Below are 27,136 nucleotides of genomic sequence, written 5' to 3' on the forward strand. Positions count from 1 at the left end.
ATGGCATGTGGAAGTTCCCAGGCCAGAGATCAAACCCACACCACAGCAGCTACCTGAGCCAGTGAAGTGACAATACTGGATCCTTAACTTGCTGAGTCATGGGGGAACTCCAAATGTTATCTTTTTTTTTTTTCTTTTTGGGGCTGCACCTGTGGCATTTGGAAGTTCCCAGGCTAGGGGTCGAATCTGAACTGCAGGTACAAGCCTATACCAAGCTGCATCTGCGACCTATGCAGCAGCTTGCAGCAACACCGGATCCTTAACCCATTGAGTCAAGCCAGGGATGGAACCTGCATCCTCATGGATACTAGTTGGGTTCTTAATCCGCTGAGCCACAACAGGAACTCCCTGAATATTATCTTCTTAAAGAGACTTTTCTTGATATCTCTCACCTGCTAAAGGATTTCCCCATGTCCAAGCATTCTCTATAACATACTTTTATTTTCATCTGCTTATGATTATCTAAAATTATGTGTTTATTCCTTTTCCCTCTCACAAGAATGTAAATTCTAGGAGAGTAGGGACTTTGTTACTCTTTTCACATATTATCTCTATTGCTTTGGATATCATACTGCATGCATTTTAAAAATGTCTGTAGTGAATAAGCCTTATTAAGCTAATGAGGACCATAACACTCTTGCCACTGCTCAAGCACAAAGAACAGCTCTTAAAAGAGTCTCATGCCCAGTAGGTCCTGCGTTGCAAGGAATTACCCTTTAGAAAACAGGAATAGAAACAGAAATAGCAGAGTTCCCCCACTCCTGCCTCAGCGGAAAGGAATCTATCATCCATGATGATGCAAGTTTGATCTCAGGGGGTTAAGGATCCAGCATTGTTATAAGCTGTGGTGTACGTCGGAGACGTGGCTCCCATCTGGAGTTGCTGTGGGTTTGGCCAATGGCTACAGCTCCGATTTGACCCCTAGCCTGGGAAACTCCATATGCCATGGGTGCAGCCTTTAAGAAAAAAAGAAAGGGGGAGTTTCCGTCGTGGCTCAGTGGTTAACGAATCTGACTAGGAACCATGAGGTTGCGGTTTCAATCCCTGGCCTTGCTCAGTGGGTTAAGGATCTGGCGTTGCCGGGACCTGTGGTATAGGTCGAGGCTCGGATCCCACGCTGCTGTGGCATAGGCCAGCAGCTACAGCTCCGATTAGCCCCCTAGCCTGGGACCCTCCATATGCCGTGAGAAGCAGCCCTAGAAAAGGCAAAAAGAAAAAAAAAAAGAGAGAAACAGAAATAGCAAATAGATATTTCCAAGTAGGCAATCAGTTGCTTCATTTTACGTAGCAGAGGCAAAAAGTTTGAGTAGTAAGTACCATCCCTGGGCAACTGCAGACCAAAGTCTTCTTTGATCGCCAAGAAGTAACCTGTTGGGGAAACTGTGAAAAGATGCATCATTAACTCAGGTTGCCTAAATATTGTGCAATTACAATTCATAAGATATCACATGCAAAAATACCTCTTAACATAAGGATGAAAAAATAGATGAGTAAAAGAGGCCAAATAGTGAGATTATTTTCTTTTTATATCAATGGGTCAATTTTTTTTTTTTTTTTTTAAGGCCAGTGCCCACGGCTGGTAGCTCCCCAGTCAGGGATGGAAACCCTGCCACAGGAGTGACAGCACCGGATTTCTCAACCTGCTAGGCCACTAGGGAACTCCAGGTGGATCAGTCCTTTAATGGAGATTCTGAAGATTATCAAGTCCTGCTAAATAAAGACTGCAGTGCTGATAATCTCCCCAGTTTTCTAGTCTGAAATAGGCAGACCTGGTTCCTAAAAAGATCTCCAAAGAAAGGGCTGGTCTACAACGACGCAGGGTCCCTGGCCCAGGAAGGGAGGCGGTACTGTCTTGTCTTCCAGGCCCTGGCTGTCAACATCCTGGAAAAAGCCTCCAGGCTCGGTGCCCAGCCAGGCTGGGGATTGCCTAGAACCGCGCCCAGATCCAAAGGGCTGCTCGCCTTCCACACAGCGAACTCTGATCTCTTCCAATCCCGTTGTAACTGGCCGCAGGCCCTACGCTCAGCCAGCCAATGGCCATGGCAGTGAGGCGGGTCCTCGGGTCCTCGGGCCAATAGGATGCGGCGGAGTTGGAGCACTCGCTGGGTCCTACGGTCGCGGGGGGCCCCAGCTGCGGGCCATGTGGGAACCTCCCGGAGCTGAAGTGTTCCCGGCGGCCCTTGGCGGCGTTCTCTCCTTGCTGCTCTTCGCCCTCGGGGTCCGCCAGCTGCTGAAGCAGAGACGGCCGTCGGGCTTCCCCCCGGGACCGTCGGGGCTGCCATTTATCGGCAACATCTACTCGCTAGCCGCCTCGGCCGAGCTCCCTCATATCTACATGAAAAAGCAGAGCCAGGTGTACGGCGAGGTACAGCCCGACGGGCCTCGGGCAGGGAGAGCCCAGACCTTACTCCCGGGCGGTCCGACGCTCGTGGGCGCAAACTACCGTGAACCCTCTCTGTGCCGGCGGCTTGGAGAGGCCGGCTTCCGGGGTTGGGGTGCGAGGTCCACCAGCCGCGCCGCCGCTGGGGGGGGTTGGGACGAGGGGGGGAGTTCCTCCCAGCCGCGCTCTCCACCCACCCGGCGTCGGCGGGATCGCATCGGGTCCTCCCGCCTCTGAGGGCTCCGGGGAGGTTTCCCCGCGCATGCGCAAAAGTGGCTCCCGGCCGCGCCGGCCGCCCCGTCGGGCGTGACAGATGCTGTTTAGAGCACCAAGAAGCCTGCGCCCAGCTTCCCGCACGTAGATTAGCTCTCACCTATGGCTTCTGGGGAGAACCAGGTGTCTGAATTATAGGACCCTGTTGGTGGTTAACAAGAGGTTGTTTGCAATTGAGAATGGCTGGTCTAGGGCGTTTGTTGTGAGAATGGGAGCGCAGGTGAAGGCTCCGGGGAAAATGACAGAGCGAATTAATTAGTGAGTAAAAATCAGTGCAGTGCGGGTGCCCAGGGGCAGGTCTTCTGGTTCTCCCGGTTTTACGGAGCAGGAAACAGCAGCGCAGGCCCGCTGAGTGACTTACAGGCGTCACACTGCTGCGAGCTAGCAGGGAAAAGCCCACAACACCAGCTTGCGTTTGGAGGGGTGTTCTGATCGCACGTAGCCAGAAGTTTCCAGAACACTGGTCCTAGCCAGACTCACCGGTTTTCTTTTTTTCTTTTTTAGGGCTTCACCGGCGGCATATGGAGGTTCCCAGACTAGGGGTACAATTGGAGCTACAGCTGCCAGCCACAGCCACCACCACAGCCAGGCCGAATCTGATCTGAATCTGCCGCCCACACCGCAGCTCATGGAAATGCCAGATCCTTAATCCACTGAGTGAGGCCAGGGATTGAACCCGAAACCTCATGGTTCCTAGTCGGATTCCTTTACACTGCACCACACAGGAACTCCTAGCGGGATTTTCTTTTGAATCCATTCCTTTATAGTAAACAACGAGCCAGGCTCTGCCAGGTGCTGGAAAGGAAGAGGTGAAGAAGGCAGTCACAACCCGATTTTAGAGTTACAGTCTGATGAGAAATAAATTAATCTAATGATTGACCACAAATTGTGTGAGTTGTGAAGGAAAAGTACAACAAGGTTGTTTGGCAATTGTATTTTTGGTTTGGGCTTACATCCATATTTTAACTAATTTTTACAAGAATTATTCCAGGTTTTTGTCATTCACTAATGGCTTATATTCCTAAAGGGAGGCTGGACTTAGATAAAGCAAATATATTTAATTCTTATATTTTATTTTCCAGTCCTCCAATTCTTGAGTGTATTTTCATGGTTTTCATCAAATATATTTTATCTCTGTTATGTTGGTAAGAAGCATCATTAATATTCTAGAGAAATCATAAGATGTGAAAGCATAAGACGGAGGTTGAGTCCTTTCGGCATATAAAATTTGACCTTTATTTGTCTGAATCTTAATTTTTTTTCATATACATAATGGTGATAGTGATAACTGAACACAGTTAAGTGTTACTCAGACATTCTTGGTTATTAATTACAGAACTATTAATTGGATCTACAATGTAAAAAGTGTTGTGGTTTTTGCGGGGCCAAGTGCAGGACATAGGGAAGTTCAGGGGCCAGGGATCCAACCTGTGCCATAGCAGTGACCAGAACCTCTAGTGATAAGGGAGCTGCTGCAGTGACAAGGCTAGATCCTTAACCTGCTGCTCAGGGAATCTCCTAAAAAGTGTTTTTAGACCAGTTATGTGAAATGCTGTTGTGCTGAATAGGAAATTGTTTTTCATACATAGATACTTGAAGTGAAAGGAACTCTATTTTCTATGAATGCTATTTTTAGGGGAGGGGGTAATCTAACTGTTCCAGTAGTGTTACCCAAAAAACTGGGTTTGCCTTTTGGTGGGTGACGAAAAACAAAAACAGCCCAAAGATCAAAAAAGGAGTGATTTATTACTTGCAACAAGTAAGTAGAACACCAGGGATTTTTCCCAAAACAGCCTCTCCCCCAAACAGCAAAGTTGGGGAAGTTTTTAAGTTGAGAACATGCATATTCATGAAGACTTGGGCGGTATGTGCATATTCATGAAAGGGATTGAGCAAGGGAATTCAGCACAGAATTGGGACAAAGGTCAACGGAGTCCAAACTCTAATTGATTGAAGTCTCAGAGGGTCAGAAAAGGTCAGCATCATCTCTTAGGTTGCTGTAGAGGAGGTGGCTGAATGCTTCATACTAATCGTTACCATTGGTTACCATTCACACAGAACTGTGAGGCTTTACTACTGATACATTATCTTTGCCGTTGTTACTTCTCTTGCCAGATAGCAATCATTTGTTCTTTTGTTCCTTTAGGATTTATTACTGAGACTTGTTCAAGGGCAAGCATTGTGGCCAGGCTTAGATCCCAAAATAACTTTGGGCAAAAATGACTCAAGTCAAAAAAGCAATACCAGATTCTCTTTTTCTGGGGACCCCCCTACCCAATCTGCTTATAAACAGTGGATTATCAATTAAACAATAAATGTGTTGGAAGACTGTCATCTTGGGATAGATAGCTCTGGTTTAATGGATTTGGGCATGAGTAACCAGTTTGTTGCTGGTTACACTATTTGAGGCAACCATGGGTCTTTACAAAGAGTCATTTTACTTGAGGTGGTTAAATCAAATAGGGCTAACCTGTGCTGTTAGGTGCAAGAGAGACAGAAAAAAAAGAAGTAGAGGGATATATGCATTGAATAGTAGGCATTGTTGGAGTAACTCTGCTTGAGATTGAAGTTGAAAACCACCTAACACATTAACCCTTTAAACTACTTGCTCTTAATCTTAGCTGTGAAACACCCCTACATGTCTCCCACTGTCATAGAGGTATTTTCCAGTCCTGACAAAGTCTCGAAGTTGGTGTGAATTGTTAAAATACTATACATTTTTTGGGAAGAGGAGGAAACTGTTATCTCCTGTACTTCTACATGGTTTTGGAAAGTTGTTTATATGTCCTATTTATAAATAGAATCTTATTTTTCCGCTGTCTTACTTGATGATGTGGAGATGTGTGCTTGGAGAAGAAAGCTCTGGACTTTAAAATTGCTTATGAGAAATGACAATCACTTCAAGTGACACCTACTTTTATGAAGTCTGTGAATTCAATTCTCCTTCATAATTCTTGAAATGAAGACAACCAGTCCTCAAGTCTTATACAGTCATTTTAAAGACAGTCTAATATAGCAATGTACTGCATTGAGAATTACCATTTCCTTGGAGACTCACTCTGAATGTGTAAGCTTCTGCAGTGACTAATCTTAACCCAGATTTCAAGAAGCATTCCCTAGCTAGCAAAGCTAGTACGAGAGCTTTTACAGATTATTTTCGGGTAATGCATGTAAGGATAATAAAATAATTACTTTGAGGCAAGTAGAGTTGACAACCTATAATTTATTTATACAGTAAGCATTTATTGAGATTTATGCAAGGCATTGAATGAGAGTCTATGGAGCATTCAAAGATGAAAGAGATGAAATCACTGAATCTGAAGAATTTATAATTTAGCAGGCAAGCAGAAGCCAGGAATATGAATGCATCTTGTTTTAAATACTATTAAATAAGTGCCACAGGAACGTCTAAGCATGTGCTTTGGTGGTTTAAGAGAGAAAGAGAGTGCACCAAGAAAGGCTTCATAGAGGTTGGCTCCTAATGACTTGGTGAGGTTTGGACAGTATGGCAGTTAAAGAAGGCATGACAAATGAGAATACAGCCCAAGCAAGTGTTGAAAAGTAGGTGGCAATTATTTATCAGTTTTCATCAACAGCACTTTTTACATTCCTCTGTTATTATCCCTCAGCCCATAGTGTTTGTGTATCTCCACCACTATTCTTTAAGTCAACATATATTTATCAATTGTTATCATGTGCTAAGTACTTTCTTAGGTATGAATATATAGCAATGAACAAGACAGATCAAAATCCCTGCCGTCATGTAGCTTACATTCTAGTGGTGGAGGGGGGTGGGGAGCAGGACAAAGACAGTAAGTTATGGGAGTTCCCATCATGGCACAGCGGAAACAAATCCGACTAGAAACCATGAGGTTGTGGGTTCAATCCCTGGCCTTGCTCAGTGGGTTAAGGATCCGGCACTCAGCGATGCTGTGAGCTGTGGTGTGGGTTGCAGACATGGCTCAGATTTGGTGTTGCTGTGGCTCTGGAGTAGGCCAGCAGCTGATTTGACCCCTAGCCTGGGAACCTCCATGTGCTGCGGGTGCAGCCCTGAAAGGACAAAAACAAAACAAAAACAGTAAGTTATATAATGTTAGGGTACAGGGTATAAAGTAAACTAAATTCGGGTAAGGGAGATGGAGAACACTAGGAGGGGAAATTTCAATGGGTTAGAGCAGGGCTCACTGCAAAAAAAAAGGTATCTGAGCAAATGCTTAAAGGAAGTGAAGGAGCAAGGTATGGGAATATCTAGGGCAAGAATATTCTTGGCCAAGGGAACAGGTACAGAGGCCATGTAGCAGGAGTATGCCATATTGAGAATCACCTGTAAAGAGACAGGTTAAAAGGCTGTAGAGATAACACTGGGGAAAAATGAAGGATCAGAATGTCGGTGATGGAAGTGGTACGAAATTGTCATGTTCTATCTGTATCGTGAAAGTTGAAACATCACCCTGAGCAGTGATGTGGGGCTAGGGTGAAAAATGGAGTCAACACGGGCAGCTCATGGGCAGTTTGATCCCTGAATAGCTTGAAGGATGGATGTAATGGTCATTAACTTGAGATAGTGAAAAATTGTGGGTAGCGCTAGCTTGGGAGGAGGGGAAGAGACTTGAAAATCATAGACTGACTCCTAGAAGGTGTTTCATGTGTTCTCATTTCCATCTCTGCCAGCATCATAACCAGCCCATAGTAATACTAAAAATTATTTGAATAAATTAAAAATATATAGACCTAGTCTTGGATGCTTCCATAGATCAAAGTAGTATAAGGATGAATTTTCACAATTTGATTTACAAACCTTTACCAAAAGTCCTTGAAAACAGCATAAACCAGAATAGATGCTAGTTCAAGTAACAGTTTCCCCAGTTTTGCCCTCAAATAGAGAGATATCTCATTTTTGAATAAACGTGGATTGTATAACAACTTTCTCAAGCTTGGCTCCTCCTTGGTTTTTATAATTCCTAGTGTCCACAGCCTGGCAGCTTTACCCTGAAGTTAACTGCCCTGTTCTGCCTTCCTATTAACGCAATTTTTAATCTTTGTAAAATCAATCACAAAATTGATTCGATCACAAAGTTAGGATTTTTTTCTCCTGCATCAGGAGCACTGTCTATTCAGTAATGCCATGCTTTATTAACTGCTATGAAATCATGATTTTTAATAAATATGTATTTGGTCCTTGTACCTTTCCTGGCACAACCTCCTTAAACGCTGAGAATTTCATAAGAGTTAGAGTGATAAAGGCATCTTTTGTATCCTAACAAGCTCCTTTCACCCACCTCAGAGTTCATGTTTTAATATTAATGGAAAACTCTTAAGAATGGGAACTTGTTGCCTGGAGAACCAACCAGAATTAGAGGGTTGGAGCTTTTAGTCCTCCTCACCTTTCCTCTGGGAAAGGAAGAGGGGCTGGAGTTTGAGTCAATCACCAGTGTCCAGTGATTTAATCAACCATGCCTAGGTAGTAACGCCTCCATAAAAAATGCCTCATTACTGGCCTCGGAGAGCTTCCATGTTGAATTGGTGAAATGGTGAACCAGTGGAGGTGAATGGAGGCTAACACGCCTTGAGAGAGCATGGAGACTCCTTACCCCTGTCCTTGTACCTTGCTGTTGGGCTGCACTCTGCAGGCCTACAGGGCCTGTACTTGCCCAGCTTCAAGACCGAAGAAAGAACACGGAGTCAGCATCAGAGACATCAGTGGTTTAATGGATGGGGGAATCTTCTGTCTGAAGCAAGGTCTTGGAGCAGCATCCCACAGTGCGTGGCAGATGGTGGCCAGAACTGGCGGCATTCTTTCCCTCCTAGGGGGGATGGGTGGGGAGGAGATTACCAGCCATCGAGAGAATTGACTCTGGTTGGTTCATTAGTTACCAGGGAAACTAGCAGAGGGACACATCCCTCACTGCCCCTTGATAAGAACAATCTTGGGGCCTGGGGCAAGTATGTAGGAAGGTTAATCAGTGAGTAGGGCACTGGCCTGGGATGTACCAAGAACAAGAGAACAGCCAGTTAGAGTGGCCTGACTATACACTTGCCCTATCCACCTCTTCCTTACAGCTGCTCCTCAGTTATATCTTTTCCTTTTCTCCCCCCGTCCCCCCCCCCCCCTTTTTTTTCTTTTTTGGCTGCCCTGCAGCATATGGCATTCCCAGGTCAGGGATCAGATCCCAGCCACAATTGCAACCTAGCAGTTGTAACCTATGCTGCAGCTGCAGCAACCCCCTAAGAAACGGGTAATCTAGAAAGGAAAATAATTGTCTTGAGTTCTGTGAACCACTCTAACAAGTCAATCAAACCTGAGGAGGAGATCATAGGAACCTCTGATTTATAGCCCCTTGATCAGAAGCACATGTAACAGCCTGGACTTGTGATTCGAGTCTGAAGTGGGGAGTCCGAAGTGTCTTTTGTGACACTGAGCTCTTAACCTATGGAGTCTGACACTTTCTCCAGGGAGATAGTGTCAGAGTTGAGTTAAATTGTAAGCCACCCAGCTGATGTCACAGAATTGCTTAATGTATGGAAAGTCCACACATATGGTTGTCCTAAGTGTTGCAGAGAGTAGAGGAGACACAGGAGGGGAGTTTTTCCTTTTTATCTGCTTAAAATTACACTTCTGGTAAAAGACCATCCCATTACTGCTTTGGAAACTGATAGAACCCCACCTTTGCTCAGCTCATAACTCCCTTTATGCTGAAACTCTTACACGACAGCTTTTGACTAATAACAGCGCTTACGGTAGGGAGTCCAAGCTCCTTCCCCAAAGTTCTGGATGTACCTGCTGACGCATTCTTGTGCCAAAGACTGTTGCTCAGTTGGTTGACTGTTACTACTTGGAGGTCTCCACCACTTGGGCTGCTGTAACTATTTTTCTGCTGAACTTCAATTCTCTGTTAAGCCTCCTGGTTCCCCCAGCCGTGGAATAATAAATGATATGTGGATGGAGTCACTTCCTCATTCATCTTGTAAATAAACAGAGATTCTGAGATATCATTGAATGTTTTGAGCTGGAATGAATTTTTTTTTTTTGGCCTTGCCTGTGGCATGTGAAAGCTCCTGGATTGAGGATCAAACCTGTGCTACAGCAGCAGCAACCCAAGCTGCTGCAGTGACAATGCTGGATCCTTAACCCACTGTGCCACAGAAGACCTCCTAGAATTAATTTCAAAAGAGCATATGTGGAGTTCTATTGGAACTCAGCGGATTAAGAACTTAACATAGTCTCCTTGAGGATGCAGTTTCGATCCCTGACCTCACTCAATAGGTTAGGGGTCTGGGGTTGCTGCAAGCTGCGGCTCACATCTGGTGTTGCCATGGCTGTGCCAGCTGCAGCTCTGATTTGTCCTAGCCTGGGAACTTCCACATGCTACAGGTGCAGCCGTAAAAAGAAATAAAATAAAAGAGCATATAACTCAAATTATTTTTTGACTTTCTATGGCAGCCCTGAAGCCCAAAATTTTTCTGCCCAGTGCCCTATATCTGTTTTGTGAAAAGACTTATACTAGAACTCAGGTCTTCTGAGCCTGTTACTCTTTTCTTTCTTTCTTTCTTTCTTTTTTTTTTTTTTGTAAGTAAGGTTTATTGAAGAATAATTTGTATGTAGTAAAATCCACCCTTTTTAGGTGCAATAAAAAAATTTTTTTTGGTCTTTTTAAGGTCGCACGGCATATGAAGGTTCCCAGGCCAGAGGTCTAATCGGAGCTGTTGCTGCCAACCTTCATTACAGCCACAGCAACACCAGATCCAAGCCACGTCTGTGATCTACACCACAGCTCACGGCAACACCAGATCCTTAACCCACTGAGCGGGGCCAGGAATCAAACCCACAACCTCATGGTTCCTAGTCGGATTCGTTTCCGCTGCGCCAAGATGGGAACTCCAGGTGCAATAAATTTTAACAAACTCGTACAGTTCAGTGTCCACCATTAGAGTCAAGATACAGAACATTTTTCTCAACCTAAAACTTCCCATGTTCTCCTTTGTTGTCAAACCCCTCCATGCATTTCCAGGCCGCAAATATGAGTTTGCCTCTTCCAGAATGTCATGTAAATGCAATAATACAATATGTAACATTCTGAGCCTCGCTTTTTTTCACTTATCATAATGCATTTGGGATTGATTCAGATTGTTGTACATATCAATAGTTCATTCCATGTCCTTGTTGAGTAATATTCCACTGCATGAATGTACCATGTTTTTTTTTTTTTCTTTTTATGGCTGCACTTGCAGCACATTACTTACACAATGTATAGGATTTTTGTCTTGAGCCACTGAATGCATAATGAAATCCTGGTGTTTGATATGCCTTGTAGAGAGAAGGAACTCTTAAACCTTGTCAGTTCAGTAATGGCCAAAATTTTCAGTATTTCAAACAAATACTGGAAGAGCTGGCCTTGGTTTGTATGGATTTCCATGGTTATTTTTCTCCATATATCTTGCCATTTAAATATTTTTCTTTTCTTCTCACAGATCTTCAGCTTAGATCTTGGAGGTATATCGACTGTGGTTCTAAATGGCTATGATGTAGTAAAGGAATGCCTTGTTCATCAAAGTGAAATTTTTGCAGACAGACCATGCCTGCCTTTATTCATGAAGATGACAAAAATGGGAGGTATGTTTATTTTCACCTATCTTGTGATTTACTAAACTGTTTTAAGTAATATTTCTTATTTTATATAAATTTAGTGCATAGAGATTTGATTCCATTGTGGTGATTAACAGGAAAGTATTAATTAGTCATTTTAGGTTACAGAACCTAGTATTTGAGGACCTTTCAGGTTGCATTACAGTCATATTTTAGACCAGTACATTCTAATTCTACTGTGGTAGTTCAGTTCTAGTAAATAATGTTTTAAAGAATTAGCACTTGGGAGTTCCCGTCGTGGCTCAGTGGTTAATGAACCCAACTAGGAACCATGAGGTTGCGGGTTCAATCCCTGGCTTTGCTTAGTGGGTCAAGGATCCAGCGTTGCCATGAGCTGTGGTGTAGGTCACAGACACGGCTCAGATCTGGAATTGCTGTGGCTGTGGCTGGCGGCTACAGCTCCAATTAGACCCCTAGCCTGGGAACCTCCATATGCCGCAGGAGCAGCCCTAGAAAAGGCACAAAGACAAAAAAAAAAAAAAAAAAGAATTACCACTTAATAAAATGTGCAGGTTTTTTGAAACAAGTTAAGAATACCCACATGCCACCACAGTTGAATCAAAAGTATCTTTGAGGCTAGTCTTGAGAGCTTGGTGACATTTTATAGTTGTAGCTATCGTTTTATAGCTTGTAGATCCTGAAACAGCCCCTTGCAACTAATAATATTATGATATGCAAATGAAGAGTGGCAGAGTTTGTGTAAAGAACTAGAATTCTCTATGGTTTAGTGTTGATCAGTGCCGGATGATTTGATATTCAACAAGGGAGAAAGGCTGAAAATTAACAGAATGAGTGAGAGGCAAGCAGCAATAGAAAGCTTAAAATAGAATGTTGACATCAAAATACATCCGTTTCATACTTAATGGTGTGAGCATTTTTATAACAATGATGAGTAAAATTTTCCAATTTAATGAGAGATTCACACTTCATTTCAAAGGAAAATTCAATAATGTCTTGGTTATGTAGACTAAAGATAAAGACATTGATTGAAAAAGAAAAAAATTAAAATTAACTGTATTAAATTGCAAAGCAAATAAACTAATGCAAAGAAAACACCAGTTTTAAAGGCCAAATTCTCAGATAAGAGTATGATGATACTTGAAAGCAATAATATAAATAAAATGCAAATCTCCAGCTTCTTAAATGCTCAAAATTATACCACAATTATAATAGAAGACCTTTAAAGAAATTATGAAAATGAACGATGTAGTCAGAATGAAATGTAGGATAAAGTACTTTTTTTTTTTGTCTTTTTGCCTTTTCTTGGGCCGCTCTCGCGGCATGTGGAGGTTCCCAGGCTAGGGGCCGAATCAGAGCCATAGCCGCCACCAGCCTGCACCAGAGCCACAGCAATACGGGATCTAAGTCACATCTGCAACCTACACCATGGCAACGCCGGGATCCTTAACCCACTGAGCGAGGCCAGGGATCGAACCTGCAACCTCATGGTTCCTAGTCAGATTCATTAATCACTGCGCCACGACGGGAACTCCTAAAGCACATATCTTAAGCTATAAATTTATAGGTTGAACTATTTTTATCATAAAGATAAGATAAACATTCAACTAAAGATTTTCAAAGAAATAGAGAAAAATAGAAAATTAGATGTGTTATTTTAAGATGCATATGCATTGAACTTAAAACTGGAAAATCAGAACCACCATCAACCGGCTGTTTGAATAGAGAATAGTTGCCCTTTAGGTGGGTTCAGCCTATGCCCCGGCACACAGGTTGGCCAGTGTAAGGTTATATAATAAGGCTCCGCTGTACTTTTTTCTGTGCAACTGTGTGTATATGTTATGCACATGTATCCCACATGCATACATTTCTCTTAGGCTTGCTTTCATCTCAGTGCCTTTGCACTGATTCTCCCTGCAGTGATCTTTCCCTGAATATCTGCTTGATTCATTTCCATCTCCTATGTCTATCTTTACTTGTGTCAACTCCTCAGGAGTTGAGAGGCTTTTCCCAGCCATCCTACATCTCCTTCCTTGCTGTGTAATTTGTTTGCCTCTCCTCACTCGTATGTAAGGGCCATGACAAATAGTCATCTTTGCCTCTTTTTTTCATTCATATATCCGTGACACTTTTGCTCCATAATACCTGTTGAATGAATATTTGTGGAATTAAGAGTCATCTGGGAGTATGAAAAAGAGAATGGACTAAGGACTATAAGATTGTTGCGCAAGGTTAAAGATGGCCTTATGTATGGTGAACTTTTTTTTTTTTTTAGGGCTGCATCTGTCGCATATGAAAGTGCCTAGGCTATGGGTTGAATTAGAGCTGCAGCTGCCAGCCTACACCACAGCCACAGCAAGGCAGGATCCCAGCCGCGTCTGTGACCTACACTCTGGCTCAAGGAAACGCCAGATCTTTAACCCACTGAGCAAGGCCAGGGATCAAACCCGCATCCTCATGGATACTAGTTGGGTTCATTACCGCTGAGCAACAATGGGAACTCTGGGTATGGTTAACTTTATCGTAAGCTCCAAATTCAAAAATTATTGTACAAAATTTGTTGGAATGTAAATTACATAAGTATCTCATGTAGATAAAAGAACATGACATTTTCATCATAGGTTCACTTACGTACCAATAATGAATGAAATTCTGAGTAAACTACATGTTACATAAATATATGTGCGAAAGATGTTTTTTCTTTTTTTTTTTCCTTTTTCTTTTTGTCTTTTGAGGGCTGCACCCGCAGCATATGGAGGTTTCCAGGCTAGGGGTCTAATCAGAGCTGTAGCCACCGGCCTACACCACAGCCACAGCAATGCCAGATCCAAGCTGCGTCTGTGACCTACACTACAGCTCACGGCAATGCTGGATCCTTAACCCACTGAGCAAGGCCAGGGGTCAAACCCGCAACGTTATGGTTCCTAGTTGGATTTGTTTCCACTGTGCTGTGACAGGAACTCCTGAAGGTGTTTTTTCTTTCTTTCTTTCTTTTGCCATTCCCATGGAAGTTCCTAGGCCAGGGATCAAACCTGCACCACAGTTGTGACATACACCACAGCTGTGGCAATGCTGGATCCTTAACCTGCTGTGCCACATGGAAACTTCTGATGTTTTCTTTCTTATTAGTTGATTTAAAGGGAAAATATTGCATAGTAGACATGCCAGAATGGTGGAGTGTACTGTGGAGACTCTGAAATATTAAAGCAAGCAGTATCAACATTAGAGGTTTGAGTTTCATATTTGTCCTCTTAGTTTGGTCTGCTGTAACAGAAAATCACAGACAAGAGTGGCTTAAACAACAAATATTTATTCTCACAGATCTGGAGTCTGGGAAGTTTAAGATCAAGGTGCCAGCAGATCCACTGTCTGGAAAAAGCCTGCTTCCTCCTTTGTAGATAGCTGTCTTCTCCTAATATCCTCACATAACCAAGAGCCATCAACTTTTCTCATGTCCCTTCTTACAAGAACACTAAGCCCATTCATGAGGACTCGTGACCTAATTACCTCCCAAAGGCCCCACCTCCTAGTGCCATCACACTGGAGCATTTGAGTTTTGTGGAGGCACAAACGTTCAGTCCCTAGCATCTCCTTTAGTTTAGTTTTTTTTGTGTTTTTTTTTTTTTTCATCTTTTTAGGGCCATACCTGAGGTATGTGGAGGTTCCCAGGCTAGGGGTCCAATCAGAGCTGTAGCTGCCAGCCCAGACCACAGCCACAGCAATGCAGGATCCGAGCCGAGTCTTCAGCCTGCACCACAGCTCATGGCAATGCCGGATCCTTGACCCACTGAGCAGGCCAGGGATCAAACCCACAACCTCATTGTTTCTAGTCGGATTCATTTCTGCTGCGCCACAACGAGAACTCCTCTCCTTTAGTTTTGATATTTCCATTACATTCCTCATTCACCCTTGCCTCTGCCAGTTATATTATTAGATAACATATGCCTTTAATGAGAGGAAATTTGTATTCTAAAATCTAGTCTCAGAGTTCTCTGATGGTCTAGTGGTTAGGATTCAGTGTTTCCCTGCTGCAGCCCAGGTTGAATCCCTAGCCTGGGAACTTTCAGAAGCCATGGGTGCATACAAAAAAAAAAAGATAAAAATAAAATCTAGTCTTTTAGGAGTTCCTGCTGTGGCACAATGGGATTAGCTGTGTCTCTGCAGCACCAGGCTGTAGGTTCGACCCCTGCCCCAGCACAGTGGGTTAAAGGATCTGGTGTTGCTGCAGCTGCAGAGTAGGTTAAAACTGTAGCTCAGATCTGATCCCTGACCCAGGAACTCCCTGTGCCATGACACAACCAGAAATGAAGAAGAAGAAGAAAAAAAAAATTTAGTCTCTTAAAGTAGAAAATGTCTAATTCTATAAGGATGATTTTTCAGGTGTGTGTTTAGTCCAGGATAAAGTTTTGCCCATAGAACACACAGCATTTATCTTCTGTAAATTAGGCTTATATTAAAGGTTCGATAATAAAGTCACCTGGGCCTAGTTCACCCAGATTAAATTACACAAGGATGGTCCAGTTTCTTGTGGTGGGAGATTATCGGTCTTTGCTGCTTATCCTCAGATGAGACATAGAGACAAGCTTTGTTTATAATATTCCATGGCTAACAGGTAGCAGAGAATAAGGCTTACCTATTGCGTCTAGTTTTGGTTTTATAGAAAATTTGAAGAATGACTAACCAGCCTTGCCCCCCCTCCCACCGCCCATAGCATTTTTAGCTATAATGTGATGTTGGAATGACAAAATTAAAAAAAAAAAATTTTTTTTTGGCCTTGCTCAGGGCACGCAGAAGTTCCTAGCTCAGGGATCAAACCCACACCATAGCACTGACATTGCCAGGTCCTTAACCTGCTGAGCTACCAGGGGACTCCTTTAATAGTTTTATAGAAAGATAATTTTGAGAAGAATATGACTAACCATTCTTTACTTTTTTTAGGGTTACTCAATTCCAGATATGGCCGAGGATGGGTTGATCACAGAAGATTAGCTGTAAACAGCTTTCGCTCTTTTGGATATGGCCAAAAGTCTTTTGAATCTAAAATCTTAGAAGAAACCAAATTTTTCATGGATGCTATTGAAACATACAGTAGTAGACCTTTTGACTTTAAACAATTAATAACAAATGCTGTTTCAAACATAACCAATCTGATCATTTTTGGAGAACGATTCACTTATGAAGACACTGATTTTCAGCACATGATTGAGTTATTTAGTGAAAATGTGGAACTAGCCGCCAGTGCCTCAGTCTTCCTCTATAATGCCTTTCCATGGATTGGCATCTTACCTTTTGGAAAACATCAGCAGCTGTTTAGAAATGCAGCTGTGGTCTACGATTTTCTCTCCAGGCTTATCGAAAAAGCTGCCATCAACAGAAAGCCTCAGTCACCTCAGCATTTTGTTGATGCTTATTTAGATGAGATGGATCAAGGTGAAAAGGACCCATCATCTACTTTCTCCAAAGAAAACCTGATTTTCTCTGTAGGTGAACTCATCATTGCTGGAACTGAAACTACAACCAATGTGTTACGATGGGCAATTCTTTTCATGGCCCTTTACCCAAACATTCAAGGTGAGAATTCTCCTTATCTCGAGGTCTGTTCTTAGAGTTAGGACTCACACATGTTTTAGAGTCTTTGGCCATGTAGAAAGCATTTTATTTAGGAACTCCTATGTAGCCAGAGAGCCTAAATAGCTAGCCGAAAAGAAAAATATTTAATACTTAATAAGGTTTTCAAAACTGTTAACTCATATAAAAACCTCAGAGATGGATCTTGGAATACCTATTTTATAAATGAGGGAAAAGGCTGAATGGATGATTTGCCACTAGAAGTGACTTAGCTGGGACCTGAACACCCTGGCTTCTATTTTGTTGTTGTCAGTTTTTCATTTTTGTTTTTGTTTTTTTAAGAGCCGCATCTGCACATATGGAAGTTTCCAGGCTAGGGGGTTGAATCAGAGCTGCAGCTGCTTTCTCATGCCACAGCAATGCCAGATCTGAGCCACATCTGCAACCTATACCACAGCTCAAGGCAGTGCCAAATCCTAAACCCACTGAGTGAGGCCAGGGATCGAACCCACATCCTCATGGCTTCTAGTTGTTACTGCTGAGCTACAAAGGGACTCCTGTTTTTTTTTAATTCAAGTTTTTTTGGGTTTTTTGGTTTTGTTTTGTCTTTTTCGGTCCATACCTGCCCCATATGGAGGTTCCCAGGCTAGGGGTCGAATTGGAGCTGTAGCCACTGGCCTACACCACAACCACAGCAATGTCAGATCAGAGCCGAGTCTGTGACCTATAGCTCACAGCAATGCCGGATCCTTAACCCGATCAGCAAGGAGGCCAGGGATTGAACCTGTGTCTTCATGGATGCTCGTCAGATTCCTTTCCCCTGAGCCATGACAGGAACTCCTAATTCAAGTTTTTATGCTTTGCTATTTTCCTTGCTGAGAGTGATGTTATTCTAACCCTAGGTTTGTTTGTTTGTTTCTTTCTTTTTTTTTTTTTTTTGGTCTTTTTGTCTTTTCTAGGGCTGCTCCCATGGCATAGGGAGGTTCCCAGGCTAGGGGTCTAATCAGAGGCTGTAGATGCTGGCCTTCGCCAGAGCCACAGCAACATGGGATCCGAGCCACGTCTGCGACCTACACCACAGCTCATGGCAACAACAGATCCTTAACCCACTGAGCAAGGCCAGGGATTGAACCCGCAACCTCATGGTTCCTAGTTGGATTCGTTAACTACTGCGCCACGATGGGAACTCCAGTGTCATTTTTATTTTTATTAATTTTAATGTATTTTTCACAACAAAATTACTCAGAGCATTGGCTACTGATTGTATAAGATATATGGCATGTATTTAAGATAATGAAAAATCTGAATCCAGGGTGTACGCATACCTTATTGGCTTACTCTGGGCTATCCTTTATTTTAATCCCAAAGGGAAATTACTTTAGATATAATTCTAAGAATTGCATAATAACTTGAACACTTTTTCTGTTACAGGACAAGTTCATAAAGAGATTGATTTAATTATAGGACCAAACAGGAAGCCTTCTTGGGATGACAAATGCAAAATGCCTTATACGGAGGCAGTTTTGCATGAAGTTTTAAGATTCTGTAATATAGTGCCATTAGGGATTTTCCATGCATCTTCTGAAGATGCCATTGTACGTGGTTATTCCATTCCTAAAGGCACAACAGTAATTACAAATCTCTATTCTGTACACTTTGATGAAAAGTACTGGAGAGACCCAGAAATATTCTATCCAGAGCGATTTCTGGACAGCAGTGGATGTTTTTCCAAGAAGGAAGCTTTGGTTCCTTTTTCCCTAGGTAAGAGAACTTTCACAGGGGCAGAATTTTAGGACAAAGTATAATGATGATTTACCACATATAACGTCTTAATCTGAAGCTTCTGTTGTAGAATTAATATTCTAATTCTAAAGCAGCATTTACTCTTACGGGAGGGAATGGTTGAATTAGAGATCCCTAACATCTGTTTCTACTCAGAATAAACAAGCCACGTGTTAGCAGCTAGAGAGAAACTGTTGAGAAGCTTTGGCTTCTTCTGAAACTTTCTTGCTTGTGGATTTTTGGCTTGTAATCAAAACTCACAGAGCCAGACATCAGTAACAGGCAGCTTAGGAAGCTGAGACCCAGCGAGGGGAATGGCATCATAATGTGAAGTAGCTCTCTTGGCTCTCAATTATTATACCTCATTGTCAAAAATATTGCTTCTGGAATTCCCGTCGTGGCGCAGTGGAAACGAATCTGACTAGGAGCCATGAGGTTGTGGGTTTGATCCCTGGCCCCGCTCAGTGGGTTAAGAATCCAGCGTTGCTGTGAGCTGTGGTGTAAGTCACAGATGAGGTTCAGATCCTGTGTTGCTGTGGCTGTGACGTAGGCCTGCAGCTGTAGCTCCGATTAGACCCCTAGCCTGGGAACCCCCATATGCCACGGGTGAGCCCTAAAAAAGCAAAAAGAAAAAAAAATTTTTTTTGGCTTCTGTTGGTAAAAACTACACAGATCACAAGACCCCTGGAAGATGGACCGGAAACTTATTTCATTGAGGGAGGGCACATGTGCCGTCATTTGAAATGAGCTTCTCCTGGGTCTATAGAACAAAATGTCACACCTCAGATCTTTCACAGCCCATCTCAGGTTCTGTTGCCACATGCAAAGAAAGTGGAGAATGCGACTAAAAAGCTTACAAAGAGTCTTGACCTGACAAAAGGTGGTAAGGTAAAAAGGGGCTCTGGGACCCAAAGTGCCAATGTCTGTTCTTTGGGGCTTAAGAAAATCCTTTAATAGACTTTCTTTAAATTCTAGATTTCCCAAGTGGTATATATTAGCCATAAATTTTGGCAAATATCTTGGATTTAAAAAAATTATTATGCCAGTTTTTTTTTATGTTTAGGGAGAAGACACTGTCTTGGAGAACAGCTGGCTCGGATGGAAATGTTCCTGTTTTTTACAGCCTTGCTTCAGCGATTTCACTTGCATTTTCCCCATGGACTGGTTCCAAATCTGAAGCCCAAGTTGGGCATGACGTTGCAGCCCCAGCCCTACCTCATCTGCGCAGAAAGACGCTGAAAATGCACAGATGTTTTTTTTTGGAACAAGGCTATATGTTTGCCTCAGAATAAGTATTAGCTGTTATTTTTTTCCTAACCTTTATGACTTACAAAGTAGAATCATCTGATGAAAACAGAGGTCAAATAACAGTTGTTGCTGAAGATACTAAGAAGGGCCATTGATGCCCTGACTTTGCAGCCTCTTGTTGAACACCAGGTACGCTTCATCCCTTCTTGACTCCAACTTACTCCTGTCTGGGGGCTTTGCTTCCAAATGCTAATGCCAGCTCTCTTCTGATCAGGTATTGTCATTAACAGATTGTGTGGTACTTATCTGGTTTAATAGTGGGCTAAAGAAATTAGAACCCAACTAGATGAGTTTGTACTACAGAGTTATTTTACGTGGTGACAGGTGATAGATAAATATCTATATATTTAATGTAAAACCTACCAATGCCTTCAAATCTTGCTTCCCACTATATCTGCATAAAAGCTGCATCATTCTTCCTACAAATGAGGTTCCCTGTGACCCTTCATAGCAGTAGTTCAGGAAGTTACAATAATGTATTTAAAATAAAAATGACATGTGACTATTATTTGTGGAAACAGACTTTTCCCCCCAGTACCACTTCTTTTCCAAAATAGTCACAGTGCCTAAAGATTGAATCCTTTAACTATTTATTTATTTATTTATTTTGTCTTTTTAGGGTCACACCTGCGGGATGTGGACGCTCCCAGGCGAGGGGTCCAATCAGAACTATAGCTGCCAGCTATGCCATAGCCATGGTAACTTGGGACCCGAGCCATGCCTGCACCCTACACCACAGCTCATGGTAAGGCCAGATCCTTAACCCACTGAGTGAGTCCAGGGATGGAAGCCACATCCTCATGGATATTAGTCAGGTTTGTTTCCACTGAGCCACAACAGGAACTCTGAATCCTTTAATCTTTTAGCGGTCTCTAGGCAGTTCCTTGGATTACTATTAGTTTTCTAAAAAGAATACTATTCAAATACAAAAAACATGCTTTAGAGGCAAGGTAACTGCATAAATCGAGACATTTAAGAATGATGGGGGAATTCCCATCATGACTCAGTGGAAACGAATCTGACTAGTATCCATGAGGACGCAGGTTCGATCCCTGGCCTCACTCAGTGGGTTAAGGATCTGGCCTTGCCATGGGCTGTGGTGTAGGTTGCAGACAGATGTGGCTGGAATCCCGGTTGCTGTGGCTCTGGCATAGGCCGGCAGTTGTAGCTCTGATTCAACTCCTGGCCTGGGAACTTACATATGCCTTGGGTGTGGCCCTAAAAAGAAAAAAGAAAAAAATGAAAGAAGACCTACATTACATAATCAGTAAGGTAGAGCTGATGACTATACATCAGATTTTAAACCTGATAATAGAATATGCTATTTTTATAAGTGCCATGTAATGTTCATGAAAATTGTGTAAGGGACCGAAAATGAATTTTGAAAAATTTTAGAAGTATAAATATTAAAGATTTGATTATGAACATAATGCAGAAAGAATGGATATTGGGTATTAACAAAATTTAAAAACCAGAAAATAGGAGTTCCCGTTTAGTGGTTAACGAATCTGACTAGGAACCATGAGGTTGCAGTTTCGATCCCTGGCCTTGCTCAGTGGGTTAGGGATCCCACGTTGCTGTGGCTGTGGTGTAGGCTGGCGGCTACAGCTCTGATTAGACCCCTAGCCTGGGAAGCTCCATGTCCCTCGGGGGCAGCCCTAAAAAAGGCAAAAAGACAAATAAATAAGTAAATAAATAATAAAAAAAAACAGAAAACAGAACTGTCTTTATATCTTGAAATTAAAATGAAATTGCAAAATAATCTTTGGGCAAGGAGAAATACAAACCATAATTGCAGAATTTCTAGAAAACAGTGATAAAAACTGCACATCAGAATCTATGGAATACATAAAAACAAAAATAAACAAATAGGACTTAATTAAACTTATAAGTTTCTGCACAGCAAAGGAAATCCTAAACAAAATGAAAAGACAACCCACATAATGGGAGGAAATATTTGCCAGTGAAGCGACTGACAAGGGATTAATCTACAAAATTTATAAACACTTCCTACAGCTCAATACCAAAAAAAACAAACAACCCCATCAAAAAATGGGCAGAAGGTCTAAACAGGCAATTCTCCAAAGAAGACATACAGATGGCCAAAAAACACATGAAAAGATGTTCAACATCACTCATTATTAGAGAAATGCAAATCAAAACCACTATGAGCTACCTTACACGGGCAGAATGGCCATCATCAAAAATCTACAAACAGTAAGTGCTGGAGAGGGTGTGGAGAAAAAGGAACCCTATTACACTGTTGGTGAGAATGTAAATTGGTGGAACCACTGTGGAAAACAGTATGGAGATTCCTCAGAAAACTGAAAATAGAACTACCATTTGATCCAGCAATCCCATTCCTGGGCATCTATCCAGAGAAAACCATGACTCAAAAAGACACGTACTCTAATGTTCATTGCAGCACTATATGCAGTAGCCAAGACATGGCAACAACCTAAATGTCCATCGACAGAGGAGTGGACAAAGAAGTGGTACAGGAGTTCCCGTCGTGGCGCAGTAGTTAATGAATCCGACTAGGAACCATGAGGTTGCGGGTTCGATCCCTGCCCTTGCTCAGTGGGTTAACGATCCGGCGTTGCCGTGAGCTGTGGTGTAGGTTGCAGACGCGGCTCGGATCCCGCGTTGCTGTGGCTCTGGCGTAGGCTGGCAGCTACAGCTCCGATTCGACCCCTAGCCTGGGAACCTCCATATGCCATAGGAGCGGCCCAAAGAAATATCAAAAAGACAAAAAAAAAAAGAAGTGGTACATATACACAATGGAATATTACTCAGGCATTAAAAGGAAAGGAATAACGGCACTTACAGCAACATGGATGGACCTAGAAATTATCAAGCTAAGTGAAATCAGCCATACAATGAGAAACCAACATCAAATGCTTTCACTTACATGTGGAATCTAAAAAAAGGACACAATGAACTTCTTTGCAGAACAGATACTGACTTATAGACTTTGAAAAACTTATGGTTTTCAAATGAGACAGGTTGAGGGGTGGGGAGATGCGCTGAGGGTTTGGGATAGAAATGCTGTAAAATTTGGTTGTGATGATTGTTGTACATCTACAAATGTCATAAAATTCATTAAGAAAAAAAAATCTATGGTATACAGATGCAGTCGTCCTTAGAAGAAAACTCACAGCCCTATGTATTTATTTCCATGAAGAAATTAATGTTGAGAATGAATTAAACATGCTATTTTTTAAATTAGAAAAATGGCAAAAAAAAAAAAATTGCAAACCAAAGAAAAGTAGAAGGAAGAAATTACAAATTTTTGACAAGCAGGAATTAATGAGGTAGGCAATAGAAAAATAAAACCAATAGGTTACATACTTTTTTAAAAAAATCAATACATTAGGAGTTCTGGCTATGGCGCAGTGGGTTAAGAATCTGACTGCAGGAGCTAAGGTCACTGCAGAGGTGTGGGTTCAATCCCCAGCCCAGCACAGTGAGTTAAAAGGTCACGCCTGTGGCTCAAATTCTGTCCCTGGCCAGAGAACTTCCATATGCTTCGGGTTCAGCCAGTGGAAAAAAAAAAAAAAATTCAATACATTAGATCAAGGGTCTGCAGTTTTATATCCCACAGAGGAAGTTTTGACTGCCATCTGTTTTTATAGCCTACAAGCTAGGAATTGTTTTTACATTTTTAAATTGTTGAAAAAAAAAGACTATTTTGTGCCACATGAAAATCTTCAGCCTTTCAAAGTTAGAGTTCATAAAATTATCTCAGAATACAGAAAAGAAATAAATATGTATAAAATGATATAAAAACTTACAGGCATTTTTTGTGCTACAATGGTCTAGATGAGTGGTTGTGATGGAAACTATGTGGCATTCTCATCACCCCACATGCTGCTTCCTATGCCACACATGAGTGATGCACTTATAATTCAACAGCATTTCTAGTAATATCTCCAGATAGCAATAATTTATTTAATATTTAATTTTTTTTTTTTTCTTTTTTTTACTGCCAGCATGTACTCATTATGCCAAGCTAAAACAAAAGGAGAAAAGTGAACTTTGAACATTGGGCTTTTTTTTTTTTTTTTTTTTTCTGGCTGCACCTGCAGCATACAGAAATTCCCTGGGCCAGGGATCAAATCTGAGCCACAGCAGTGACAATGCCAGTCCCCAGGGAACTCCTAAATGTCAGGCTTTCAAGGCTCTATGGAGTGTGGATTATTTTGTTACCAAATTAGGTGGCAAAGCTTTGTGTGTGTTGTGCAATGACTCTGGAGCTCTACAATAGACTTAGGCATTACCAAACTCATCATAGTATTCCTAACAGAAGAAAAGACCATCAGAAAAATTAGAAATTTTAAAAATGGACCAGGAGTTCCCTTCATGGCTCAGCACTTAACGAACCTGACCAGGATCCATGAGGATGCGGGTTTGATTCCTGGCCCTACTTAGTAGGTTAAGGACATGGCATTGCCATGAGCTGTGGTGTAGTTCACAGACTTGGTTAGGATCTGGCATTGCTGTGGCTGTGGTGTGGGCTGGCAGTTGCAGCTCTGATTCCACCCCTAGCCTGGGAACCTCCATATGCCTCGGGTGTGGCCTTAATAATGCAAAAAATATAAAAAATAAAAATGGACTACATGGTAGCACAATTTCTTCACAAAAAATGAAAATGAAGCTGCAACTGAAGTAAATTTCTGAATGGCTCATTAGTTATCCATGCAAGGAAAGCCATTGACTAATTGGGAATTTATTAAATTGTGTATAATTGCAGCAGCCAAGGAATTATGTCCAGAGAAAATAAACTTAAGACTAATAGTCTTGCAGTGAGCACAGCTGCTCAGCATTGAGGACATTGGTCACAATGTTCAGTCAATTAAAGAACAAAACAGACGATTGATTTTCCTTTGCTCAAGGATGAGTTAACAGATATTACAAATACTGTTCAGTTGTTTATTCAAAGAGTCAATGCCAAGTTTGAAAATTTAGCCTCTGTGAATAGTCTGCGTAAAACATCTACAAAGATGAAAAAATACTAATTCACTACAGCCTAGGAATGAATCTGCTAAGATGTGTTACAACTGAGGAGTTCCCATTGTGGCACAGCAGAAACGAATACAACTATTAACCATGAGGTTGCGGGTTCCATCCCTGGCCTCGATCAGTCAGTCAAGGATCTGGCGCTGCCATGAGCTGTGGTGTAGGTTGCAGATGCAGCTCAGATCTTGTGGTGCTGTGCTGTGGCATAGGTGGGCAGCTGTAGCACCAATTACACCCCTAGCCTGGGAACCTCCGTATGCCAGGGGTGCGGCCCTAAAAAGCAAAAAAAGAAAAAAGATGTGTTATAACAGATAGAAAAAAAAAATAGATGTGGAGCATCAAAAGGTACACTTTTTCAAATAACATTATCAACAGGTACTTTGCAGAAAATACCCGAATATGTGTTATAAAACCAGTAGTGTCAACGATACACTTCGTTTATTCTCACGGACTTAAGTACCATCCGTTTTGTGAATTTTTGTCAGAAATTAAATCTGAATATCCTGAATTGCTCTACCACCTAACAGTTCAATGATTTAGCAGCAATAACATTTTACTGCAAATTTTTGAGCTCAGGGCCAAGACAAATTTTTCTGAGGGAGGAGAACCACCCTCAGCCATTGTTACCAAATACTGAATGGCTTTGGACATCAGCTTTTTCCTCAGACTTGATGGTTCCTAATGAGCTTACTCCAAAGTGCTTCTGTGGAAAACTTACTGAGGTGAAGTCATTTTGACAACAACGTGAACACTGTGTATTCTTGGGCTACCAATAGTTAAAATAAGAAGTTAGGCCTCCATTCCCGTGCAGCTTTTCAGCAGATACATCTTTTGAACTTAAAATATAGTTCCAGAAGCTCTTTTTTAGACCTGGATGCAAGTGCAAAGAAAATATCCTTATTTCACAATTTGTTTAACTGTGCAATTGAGAAGCTTCCACCTCAACTTCAACTGCAAGCAATTAGTCTGCAAAATAATGACATGCTAAAAGGCAAACATCAGAGAATTTACCAAATTCTATAAATGCTTTTCCAGTGATTAATGTACTCAATTAAAATCAGATGCTCGTGGATTGATATCAGTATTTGGCAGTACCTGTCTGTGTAAAGAGGCACTTAAAAATATGAAACATGTGAGAGGTCTCTTGTAGCCCAGCAGGTTAAGGATCCAGCATAGTCACTATAGCTCCTTGGGCCACTGCTGAGGCACAGGTTTGATTCCCGGCCTGGGAAGTTCCACATGCTGCAGGCATGGCAAAAAAAAAAAAAAAAAAATTTATATGTTATATGAAACATATAAATCTCATTACAGGTCAGCATTAGCAGATGAACATTTGTAATGTTTCAAATGATAATGAAACACAAACTTTGAACCCCAATTAAGCAAAATGTATCCCTCAAAGTAATTCTTTTTTTCTCATTAGTGGGTCAATATTACTTTTTTTAAAAAGTATAACTTTAAGGAGTTCCCGTCGTGGCACAGTGGTTAAGGAATCCGACTAGGAACCATGAGGTTGCGGGTTCGATCCCTGCCCTTGCTCAGTGGGTTAACGATCCGGCGTTGCCGTGAGCTGTGGTGTAGGTTGCAGACGCGGCTCGGATCCCGCGTTGCTGTGGCTCTGGCGTAGGCTGGCAGCTACAGCTCCGATTAGACCCCTAGCCTGGGAACCTCCATATGCCGCGGGAGCGGCCCAAGAAATGGCAAAAAAAAAAAAGACAAAAAAGTATAACTTTAAGAGTGTAATTACTATAATTATACTATGAATATCATCAATAAAATTTTTGCAGAAAATTTTTACTCTTTTATGTAAGTACCTACATAATGTTCTTGGCTTGTAAAGCCTAAACTATTACTATCAGCCCCTGTACAAAAAATGTTTGCTGATTCTGAAATTACAAACTAGTTTCTAACCTGATTAATCAAAGAAAAAAGGGAGACAGCATCAATACTCAAAATATAAAATGACAAAGGAGAATAATCCAGAAACAATTTTAATAATTGTAAGAAATTGATTTATACAACTAAGTGCAAAGAAGTTTGAAGACTTGAATGAAATGGATAATCTCTATGAAAATATAATTTACCAAATCTGCCCTCGAAGAGTTTCAACAGACCAGCTTTCATAAAATAAAAAGTTGCTGAAGATGTGGCCCTCAGAAAACTATCTGAGAGCTATGCTATAGCATAGAAAGAAAAAGTAAATT

General features: G+C 41.8%; 1 protein-coding gene across 2 annotated transcripts in view; it reads left to right on the forward strand.

Annotated features, from left to right (window-relative positions):
* Positions 1–2,079: 2,079 nt before the first annotated feature.
* Positions 2,080–27,136, forward strand: part of LOC125125352 (vitamin D 25-hydroxylase) — a 31,281-nt gene continuing 6,224 nt past the window's right edge. The window contains exons 1-5 of one of the 2 annotated variants that reach the window (XR_007134410.1): positions 2,080–2,365; positions 11,123–11,264; positions 16,194–16,826; positions 18,255–18,584; positions 19,669–20,042. Coding sequence is in view for 1 of the 2 variants with exons in the window: in XM_047776227.1 (XP_047632183.1) it covers positions 2,141–2,365; positions 11,123–11,264; positions 16,194–16,826; positions 18,255–18,584; positions 19,669–19,844 (1,506 nt within the window). In the remaining variant the exon portion in view is untranslated. Of the gene's footprint in view, positions 2,366–11,122; positions 11,265–16,193; positions 16,827–18,254; positions 18,585–19,668; positions 20,587–27,136 lie in introns of those variants that run through there. The other variant, XM_047776227.1, reaches the window with a different exon arrangement.

This window comes from Phacochoerus africanus, chromosome 4 (assembly GCF_016906955.1).
Source record: "Phacochoerus africanus isolate WHEZ1 chromosome 4, ROS_Pafr_v1, whole genome shotgun sequence".
Taxonomy (NCBI): domain Eukaryota; kingdom Metazoa; phylum Chordata; class Mammalia; order Artiodactyla; family Suidae; genus Phacochoerus; species Phacochoerus africanus.